The sequence below is a fragment of the Electrophorus electricus genome, chromosome 2 (genome assembly GCF_013358815.1).
Source record: "Electrophorus electricus isolate fEleEle1 chromosome 2, fEleEle1.pri, whole genome shotgun sequence".
Lineage (NCBI taxonomy): Eukaryota > Metazoa > Chordata > Actinopteri > Gymnotiformes > Gymnotidae > Electrophorus > Electrophorus electricus.
The window spans coordinates 396488-407448 of NC_049536.1; the positions used below are offsets into that span (position 1 = coordinate 396488).

At 41.4% G+C, this 10961-nt stretch overlaps 1 protein-coding gene across 4 annotated transcripts in view; it reads left to right on the forward strand.

Annotated features, from left to right (window-relative positions):
• The first annotated feature begins 3097 nt into the window (after positions 1 to 3097).
• fhod3a (formin homology 2 domain containing 3a) overlaps positions 3098 to 10961 on the forward strand; it is a 40578-nt gene continuing 32714 nt past the window's right edge. For 2 of the 4 annotated variants that reach the window (XM_027030984.2, XM_035523762.1), the window contains exons 1-2: positions 3098 to 3464; positions 7881 to 7993. In XM_027030984.2, the coding sequence (XP_026886785.2) occupies positions 3300 to 3464; positions 7881 to 7993 (278 nt within the window). In that variant the 5' untranslated portion in view covers positions 3098 to 3299. The remainder of the gene's footprint in view (positions 3465 to 7880; positions 7994 to 10961) is intronic. The other 2 variants (XM_027030982.2, XM_027030985.2) reach the window with 1 other exon arrangement.

Sequence of the window (10961 nt, forward strand, 5' to 3'; positions counted from 1 at the left end):
AATTTTATTACTGCTATGTATTGTGACATTATTACTACATTATAATGGAACATTACTACTACAGTGTTATAAGACATAACTACAGTGTACAGGGTCATTATTACCACAGTGCACAGAGACATTATTACTACAATGCATAAGGATATTTTTACTACAGTGCTCTGGGCCACTACTACTACAGTGCACTAGGACATTTTTATTACAGTGTACGCGGACATCATTTCCATACTGCGCAAGGACATTATTACTAAAGTGGACAGTATTACTGCAGTGCACTGGGACATCATGATGTCATTACTGCACTGGGACATTACTATTGCAGTCTTGTAGTAGGACTTTATTACTGCGGTGTTGCAATGGAACATTATTTCTGCAGTGTAATAAACATGTCAGTGATTTAAGCACATGAATATGCCTCCATGTGCAATGTCCCACTGAGGTTTTGGCGAGTTGGACAGATATTGTGAGTTGCTCCAGTGATACATTTAGTGGGTCTCATGCCCACTTACCTAAGCCTTATTCACCTTACCCAAATCCTAGTCACCTTACCCAATCTCTACTCACCTTACCCAAGCTCTGCTCACCTTACCCAATCTCTACTCACCTTACCCAATCTCTACTCACCTTACCCAAGCTCTACTCACCTTACCAAAGCTCTGCTCACCTTACCCAAACCCTGAACTGAACTAAGTGAACTGAACTGAACTGTCTCATGCTTTCCACTTCCTCTCTGCAGCAGCTTTTACCACCACATACTTAAAACACAATAAAGTCAAAACCAGAGAGAGAAAGAGTGATTGAGAGAGAGAGAGAGAGAGAGACTGAGAGGTAGAGAGTGACCTAGAGAGAGAGGGAGGAAGAGGGAGGGAGAGATAGAGAGGGTGAGTTTGAGATTCCTTTAGGAATGGTCTAAATGCGTATGTGGGTCCTTCCAGAGTTTGGAATGGTCATATTATCTGTAAAAATGTCAACAGATATTACCTACATGTAAAGGAAGTCCTTCCATTTACTGATAGTTTTATGCTTTAAACACAAAACCATACCAGCAATTTTTCTGGTTTTATTTTTCATACACGGCTTTCCATAGATATCCAGATGATGTTGTTCTGTAATTTCGTGTATGCACATGATTTGTCCTAGTTTTATAGAATTACTGCTGACATGTTTTCAGTGAGTAAAACTGCTTCTGTTTTCTCACTTGGCATGACGGCTCCTTATTCCCAAGCTTGGACACATGACACACTTAACCCTCTGGTGTTACTATATACCCTATTGTGTCAGACATGCAAATTCTACGTCCAAATTCGATGCTGATGGCACCAGTATTTGTGATTCACTCCTTTAATTAGTTATTTTATTTCAGCAGACTTTAAAAATACATCACTTGTTCTCAAAACCCATATGAGCGCAGGTGAGCTTTATTCTACATATGCCAAACCTGAAACATCAGTCTGTTCACCTAGTGTCAGCCTGTTCACCTAGTGTCAGTCTGTTCACCTAGCTTTAGTCTGTTCACCTAGCATAAGCCTGCTCACCTAGCTTTAGTCTGTTCACCTAGCTTTAGTCTGTTCACCTAGCATAAGCCTGCTCACATAGCAAATTAGACCTATACAGCTGTTTACAGCTCCTGCATACCAAGTCAATTTTACTCCTTTTTGTAACACAGTCGCATAAATTGGAAAGTTTGTTTAGTAGCATAGGTCACATATCTTTTTTATACAGTCTCACGATTTGTTGTTTATGGTAAATTAACATGCAAATCCCTAGGCAGGCATATACTAAGCCTTAGGGAGGTGATGTACACCATGTTTGAAGGGCCTAGGTCAAAAGGTCAGCATCCAGTGACCCTTTACATTTTCCTATACTCTTTGTATTTAAGTAGCATTTTGCTAGAAGTGATCAAATTTTAGAATTTTTTTGAAAGATGTTTGTATCCACACAAGGGCTTATACATAGAATTGTCTAGATAATTCAGTAGATTTGTTGAGTATCAGTGAGGTAGACTAGCATTATTAAGCTTGTTTATATAAAGGATTACACCCATCATGAATTGTGATATAATCTTAAAGCATAGATTCACAATAGCATCTTCCCATGGGATTTTGGCATTCATCCAAACATCAGGAATTGTCCACGCCACCTGTTAGTTTGAGATTGGCACGTGTAGTATCATTGGTAATGTAGATGATAGTTTAATTAATTAAAGTAATCTGGGTTTCCAGAGAACGTGTTCATTTATTTATTCATACGTTCTGCTGCGTCTCTCTCTCTCTCTCTCTCTCTCTCTCTCTCTCTCTCTCTCTCTCTCTCTCTCTCTCTCTCTCTCTCTCTCTCTCTCTCTCTCTCTCTCTCTCTCTCTCTCTCTCTCTCTCTCTCTCTCTCTCTCTCTCTCTCTCTCTCTCTCTCTCTCTCTGTCCCCCATACTGATGGTGTTTCATTCTCACTGTCACAGGTCAGCACCAGATAGCGGACTAACCACAATGTAACGTTGCTGTTGCTTTGGTTTTAACTTTAATTTGCTATAAAAAGAATATTTTATAACTAATAATAAATATTTGTTTTGACCAAAACACTTAAAAGTACTAAATAATTTTGGTGTTTCATCTATATTCGTTAGGTCTACGTTGCATGAGCATGTTTCTGAACGGTTAAAGTGCTCTGCTGCCCTCTGGCGCTAACATGTCAAATATAATTTAGCCCGGATTATTTTGGGAGTGTGATTATGGTTTATGTCGAGGAAAGTGATCTCCCGGTGTCAGTCCTGGTAACCAACGCGTCAGACGTCATTCAATATCATTTATTAAATATTTTTGTTATATTTTGTTACACACTAGGTTGCTGGTTTTATCGTTAGCATTACTTAAAATTAGTTAACATTAGGAAATCTTTTGAGTGTGAGACTTGCGTTGCACAGTTGCGCATTATATAGTATATTATCTTATAGTAGATTAGCATATACTAAATTATTATATAGTAGGTTATTTTGATATAGTAGATTATTATATAGTATATTGTATGCGCTAATCTCAGACCGCAGGAGGTCGCTGCTTCTCTGTAATCCCATCTCGTCCTCTTTTCGCAGTGTGCACGGCTCTTAAATGGTAGGTGTGCATGGGCTTCCACCGAGCAGGACTCGCGCTGTCGGTCCCTCCAGAGGACCAAGGAGGACGCAACGGGCGCTCGATCTTAGCAACCAGCTGACAGGATTTGTTGTTGTTACGGGGAGGAGGACGCGCGGAGAGGGATTAAATCGTTAAAACCGGTAACCCCAAAGCCGGTGCCATTTGTATGGATACACCATGGCCACGTTTGAGTGCAGGGTTCAGTTTTTAGATGACACCGATCCTTTTAACAGTACAAATTTCCCCGAGCCCACGAGACCGCCGCATTACACGTTCCGGGAGGATATCCCGCTAATCAATCAAGTCGCCGGGGTGCACCGACTCCTCCATGCGCCGCACAAGGTGGGACACAAGTCAATATTTTACAGAACCAATGTGCACATTTACAGCAGAGCTCCGTTGTACTAATAAGTTAATATATGTCGCTTGTTTGTAATGCAACCTCCAGTACGCTTTTAACGGGTTTGTGTGGCTTGTCATTGTCACGCTTCGAGTAGTGTTTTTATTAGCAGTCGTATACATCTATCAGCCTCTTTATTTGCTCTTATGCCGGGTGCGGGTGGTTTGCTGCTCGTGGCAGCGCGACAGGTGGCCGTGAGATTTTAGTCGTTCCCGATATAACTCGGCCGCGTGAGCGTCCCGTTCCGTTAAGGGTGACTATCCGGACTGCGGTTGAAGTTCTGAAGAGTTATTTTTGCAACGCGCATGAGTCAGCGTCCATTACTGTGTGATTTATTTGTTTCAAATTCAAGTTTAAAAATAGTTTAGTCCGCCATAATAGCCATTTCTCTCGTCACCAGATAGCAACAGAGACTGGGCCAGCTGGCCTATAACCGACCTCTTTACAGTCTCTGTAGTGCACATGTCCTCACTGAACAGTCTGTACCAAGGTAACCCCTAAACTCTACCAGACACCAGAAGCTCTTAAACACTGCACACTCCGTTGAATTGCCCTAAATGTTTCTTTAAGTTCATTAGGTAATATGAGCTGAGATGTCAGTGCATGTTCTGAGTCAGCCTTGCTAACTGTGGCCACACTGTGTTTACGTCACACAGGGATCCTCAGTGTGTTTGACACATTGGTTATGAAGACGTGGGGTTGGTTATGAGGATGTGGGATTGATTATGAGGACGTGGGGTTGCATATGAGGACATGAGGTTGGTTATTAGGACATGGGTTTGGTTATGAGCACCTGGGTTTGGTTATGAGGACCTGGGTTTGGTTATGAGGACATGGGGTTGGATATGAGGATGTGAGGTTGGATATGAGGACGTGGGGTTGGATATGAGGATGTGAGGTTGGATATGAGGACGTGGGATTGGATATGAGGACATGGATAAATAGCAGGCTGAGTGACAGATGGGCTTGTGGGATATTACAGGGTGGCAGCTGGGAGTGAGTATCAGAGTGAGGGGGTAATGGGGTCAGCTCTGACTAGCATGACCATCACATGATAAATACATAAACATGTTCATATCACATAAACGGGTTCCTATCATATAAATGTGTTCCTATCACATAAATGTGTTCATATCACACGTGTTTATCTCATACGCATATTTATCAGCCTTTATTCTCGCTGCTCTGTTCTGTGTTCATTGACTGTGAGCTCTCTTTTGGTTTGTGTAGTTGTGTTTGTGTGGTTGTGTTTGTGTCTCTGTTTGTGTGGCCATGTTTGTGTGTTGTTCTCTTTCCAGTCTGCTGGTTGTGAGAGGAAGCTAAGGCCAGTAATTGGGTGTTATGGTAAAATCTGTAAAGTAAAATATAGGGTCACTGTTGCTCCCAGAATTCTCAGAGAGAAGGACAAGGAAACAGCTCTGCTGTGGCTTCGTCTGACCTCCAGTTTATTCTCTCTGATTCTCTCTCTCTGTATTTTTTCCACCCCCCCTCCCCCTCTCACCCCCACCCCCTTTGTAGGAATATCTCTTCTGTCTGCTTTTGGAATTCCAGAGACATATTTAAACATTGTGGCAAAAAAGGGAGAGAATAGCTCACATAATCTTATGTACAGTTGACTTTCAAATGCATCATTATGAAATACACAAACATTTTTTAAAATGTGCGTGCGTGCATGTATGCGTGCGTGCGTGCATGTGTTTCTGTGTGCACATGCATGCGTTTGTGTGTGTGCGCATGCATTTGTGTGTGTGTGTGTGTATATATATGTGTGTGTGTGTGTGTGCGCGCACGCACTAACACCTTACATTCCCTCAGAATGTAACACGTGTGTGTGTGTGTGTGTGTGTGTGTGTGTAAGTCGGGCAGTGTGGTCTAAATCTAAATCCTCTAAACAGACATTTATGCCTAAATTAAGACCATCTAACTTACTTAACTGAGTTTTATGTAGTTTAATGTTAACGTGTGTTTTATTCTAGAAAAAGCCAATTAAGTCATGTTGACCCAGTGCACACCTGTGTGTGTGTGTGTGGGGGGGGGTGTATGTGTGGTGTGATGTGTGTGTGTGTGTGTGTGTGTCTGCAGGTTTGCTAATACATACAGTAATAATCAAAAGACAAACACTGTGTTCTGAAGAGTGTGTGGTAAGCAATACGTGTAGATACGTGTAGTTTTTGGCTTTATTTAAAATAACCTGAAATGACTTCATTTCACTGTAGGAAAAGAAGACGAAACAAAGTTGGGGTATCTATTTATTTATTTATTTATTTATTTAGCATGTTTTATACACAAGTGCAATTTAAGCTGCTTTACAAATTTAAGTATAAGAGACAAATAGATAAAGACAATTAAATTTACATTTAGAGCATTTAGTAGATGTCATTGTCCAGAGCAACTTACAGAAGAGCTTTGTAGTCTCTGTCAAAAACGCACCTCATGTGACCTCAGGGGTTAAGAATCCTATCAGACCAAAGCCAGAGAGGAAGGAAGGCAGCACAAGTAAAGAGATGCTTTTGAAAAACATTGTTTGAGTGTGTATGTGTACTTAGAGATCCAGTGAAGTCAATTAAACATGCACAAGGAATAAAGCATCTAATGTTAAAGGAGATGGACTCTGAGGTGGACTGTGAGGTGGACCCTGAGGTGGACTCTGAGCTAAACTAAACTAACATGACTAAGAATGAGCTCTCCCACCCCCACCTGTCTGTGGGAGGGGTCCCTGTGCATTTAAGTGTTCACACACACATGCTTTTGACACCTGACATAACTGTTGCCATGACACCCTGGCTTCCCACAGACACCCTATCGATTTGCACTGTAAACATGTCAGCTTGAACACGTGTGTTTCACTGAAGTCACTGGTATATGGGATAGTTGTGCATTAACGGGTCAGGGGAATCAGAAATTAGGTACCCGATCTCTGTCTTACACACTCATACACACACACAAACAAAAATTCTCACACACAAACACAAAATCAGTCACACAGACACATATACAGATATACACACACACACAGACATGTTGGTACAGAGACTCTCCCCTTCCAAACAGTCCAATAAAGACAACCAGAACCACATGTAAGCAGAGCTAAAGTGTGTGTGTGTGTGTGTGTGTGTGTGTGTGTGTGTGTGTGTGTGTGTGTGTGTGTGTGTGTGTGTGTGTGTGTGTGTGTGTGTGTGTGTGTGTGTGTGTGTGTGTGTGTGTGTGTGTGTGTGTGTGTGTGTGTGTGTGTGTGTGTGTGTGTGTGTGTGTGTGTGTGTGTGTGTGTGTGTGTATGGCAGTGGTAAAGTTTCTGAACTTGTAATCAGAAGGTTGCTGGTTCAAGCCCCACCAATACCACTGTTGGGCTCCTGAGCAAGCCCCTTAACCCTCAAGTTGTACTCAGTCAGAATTGTAAGTTGCTTTGGATAAAAGTGTCAGGTAAATATTTCCCCCCACAAATGTGTTAGTGCTCTAGACACATGATTGCTTCAGACACACTACTGCCCTTTAGATGTAAGAACTGTATTCTACTGTTTCCACATGTTGTATATGAACAAGCAGTCCATCCTTCCTTGTTTTATTAACAGCATGTAGGAACCATCATCTTGTAGCCAGCTCTCTTTGTCAATCTTGCTCTCCTTCTAAGTCTCGCCATAACAACTATTTTACACTGCAGATGAGTATGAACATGTAGAAATTATAACAAGGGAGGGGCAATTTTGTTAAAGCAATTTTGAATTTTGAATAAAGCAGTGAAACATGAAACAACCTTTCTAAATAGTGAAACATCTCTCTAAGCAGTGTAACTGTATCTAAGCAGTGGAACCCTGTATCTATGTGGTGGAACCCTTTATCTAAGCAGTGGAACTGTATCTAAGCAGTGGAACCCTGTATCTAAGCAGTGGAACTGTATCTAAGCAGTGGAACCCTGTATCTAAGCAGTGGAACTGTATCTAAGTAGTGGAACCCTGTATCTAAGCAGTGGAACCCTGTATCTATGCGGTGGAACCCTTTATCTAAGCAGTGGAACTGTATCTAAGCAGTGGAACCCTGTATCTAAGCAGTGGAACCCTTTATCTAAGCAGTGGAACTGTATCTAAGCAGTGGAACCCTGTATCTAAGCAGTGGAACTGTATCTAAGTAGTGGAACCCTGTATCTAAGCAGTGGAACTGTATCTACAGGGTGGAACCCTGTATCTATGCGGTGGAACCCTTTATCTAAGAAGTGGAACTGTATCTATGCAGTGGAACCCTGTATCTATGTGGTGGAACCCTTTATCTAAGCAGTGGAACTGTATCTATGTGGTGGAACCCTGCACTCTGCACTAGTGAGCCTGACCCGCGGTTCTCTTTCTCTCCCCCTCTCTGTTCTGCAGATAGATGACTGTGTATTGCAGGTGTCCCATAATGGTTCCTATCTGGACATGGAAATGTCTTTGGCAGAGCAGAGAGACGAGCTGGAAGGATTTCAGCAGGGCGACAGTGGAGGGTAACAATAACCCTCTCTACCACACCTACCATTACCACACCTAGCACAACTACCACTACCACTCCTACCACTACCACACCTTGCATTAGCACACCTACCATTACCACACCTACCTCTACCATACCTACCATTACCACACCTCCCAGTACCAGATCTACCATTACCACACCTTGCATTAACACACCTACCACACCACCACTGCTCCACCTAACAAACCTACCACCACACCTACCACAAATACCCCACCTACCACACTGCCCACACCTACCATTACAACACCTACTACACCTATCATTACCACACCTACCACACCTCCCATTACCACACCTTCCACACCTACTACACCTGCCATTACGACACCTCCCACACTTACTACACCTCCCATTACCACACCTTCCACACCTACTACACCTACTACTACCACACCTCCCACACTTACTACACTTACCATTACCACACTTCCCACACCTACCTTTACCACACCCCCGACACCCCCACACCTACCACTACCACACCTCCCACATTTAACACACCTCCCACACATTCAAAACTCTGATAGAGTTATGGAGTGATGGCGTTACAGATTGATAGAGTTATATACTGAAAGAATTATGGAGTTAAAGTGTTATAGACTGATGGAGTTATTAAGTTATAGTCTTATGTAGGTTTACAGTTATAGACTGATGGAGTTACAGTGTTATAGACTTACGGAGTTATGTAATTATAGTGTTATAGACTGATGGAGTTATGGACTTATAGACTGGTGGAGTTATGGAGTTATAGTGTTATAGACGGATAGAGTTATAGTGTTATAGATTGATGGAGTTAAAGTGTTATAGACTGATGGAGTTATGGAGTTATAGTCTTATGTAGGTTTACAGTTATAGACTGATGGAGTTACAGTGTTATAGACTTATGGAGTTATGTAATTATAGTGTTATAAACTGATGGAGTTATGGACTTATAGACTGGTGGAGTTATGGAGTTATAGTGTTATAGACTGGTGGAGTTATAGTGTTACAGACTGATAGACTGATGGAATTATAGTGTTATAGATTGATGGAGTTATAGTCTTATAAACTGATGGAGTTATGGAGTTATAATGTTATAGACTGATGGAGTTATGGAGTTATAGTGTTATGTAGGTTTACAGTTATAGACTGATAGGCTGATGGAGTTATAGTGTTATAGACTGACGGAGTTATGGAGTTATAGTGTTATGTAGGTTTACAGTTATAGACTGATGGAGTTATAGTGTTATAGACAGTCTTATGGCGTTATAGTGTTATAGATTGATGGAGTTATAGTGTTATAGACTGATGGAGTTATGGAGTTATAGTTTTATGTAGGTTTACAGGTTTACAGTTATAGACTGATAGACTTGTGGAGTTATTGTGTTATAGATTGATGTAGTTATAGTGTTATAGACTTGTGGAGTTATGGAGTTACAGTTTTATAGACTGATAGGGTTATGAAGTTATAGACTGGTGGAGTTATGGAGTTATAGTTTTATAGACTAGTGGAGCTATGGAGTTATAGTGTTATAGACTGATAGGGTTATGGAGTTATAGACAGGTGGAGTTATGGAGTTATAGTTTTATAGACTGATAGGGTTATGGAGTTATAGACTGGTGGACTTATGGAGTTATAGTGTTATAGACTGAAAGGTTTATGGAGTTATAGACTAGTGGAGTTATGGAGTTATAGTGTTATAGACTGGTGGAGTTATAGTGTTATAGACTGGTGGAGTTATGGAGTTATAGTGTTATAGACTGGTGGAGTTATGGAGTTGTAGTGTTATAGACTGATAGGGTTATGGAGTTATAGACAGGTGGAGTTATGGAGTTATAGTGTTATAGACTGGTGAAGTTATAGTGTTATAGACTCGTGGAGTTATGGAGTTGTAGTGTTATAGACTGGTGGAGTTATGGAGTTATAGTTTTATAGACTGATAGGGTTATGGAGTTATAGACTGGTGGAGTTATGGAGTTGTAGTGTTATAGACTGGTGGAGTTATGGAGTTGTAGTGTTATAGACTGATAGGGTTATGGAGTTATAGACAGGTGGAGTTATGGAGTTATAGTTTTATAGACTGATAGGGTTATGGAGTTATAGTGTTATAGACTGGTGGAGTTATGGAGTTGTAGTGTTATAGACTGGTGGAGTTATGGAGTTATAGTTTTGTAGACTGAGGGGGTATGGAGTTATAGACTGGTGGAGTTATGGAGTTGTAGTGTTATAGACTGGTGGAGTTATGGAGTTGTAGTGTTATAGACTGGTGGAGTTATGGAGTTATAGTTTTATAGACTGATAGGGTTATGGAGTTATAGACTGGTGGAGTTATGGAGTTGTAGTGTTATAGACTGATGGATAATGGAAAAATGGAGGCATGGAGAGAACATGTGAAAGATACAAAGTGCACTTAGTGCCATGGTGATAACTACACTCTATTGCCCTGACAGAGAGATAGTGTGAGAGTGGAATGTGTGTGTGTGTGTGTCTGGGTTATATATAGAGAAGCATGTGCAGAGGGTCATTGGGAGTGTCTGTGCAGGATCAGTACTGAGAGGTGTTAAATATGGCTTCCTCTTATCAGGCCAGTTCAGCAGTCTCTATTATGCAGGTTAAGAACTAAGTCTTTAATGTATACATCTAAACTCGATGTTCCACAATAGTTCATCAGGACACGGATGTGTATTTGACTGGACAGTGGCTGACCTTGCTGACTCCGTACTGAGTACTGAGAGTTCTCTGTGTTGATCTGTGAAGGTGGCTATTCCGGAAGAATCTCGTGGAGAACAAGTTTCTCAGAAACTTAGTGGGGGTTCACAGGTCACAACCAGGACACTTTTCTCTCCATCAATCCTTCTCTGCCACTTTCTAAACTTTCCCTGTTGTGTCACTTTTATTCCACCTCCTCCCTCTCTCTGTGCGGCAGTTCATAGGACGTGCCTGTATAGCCCTGAGT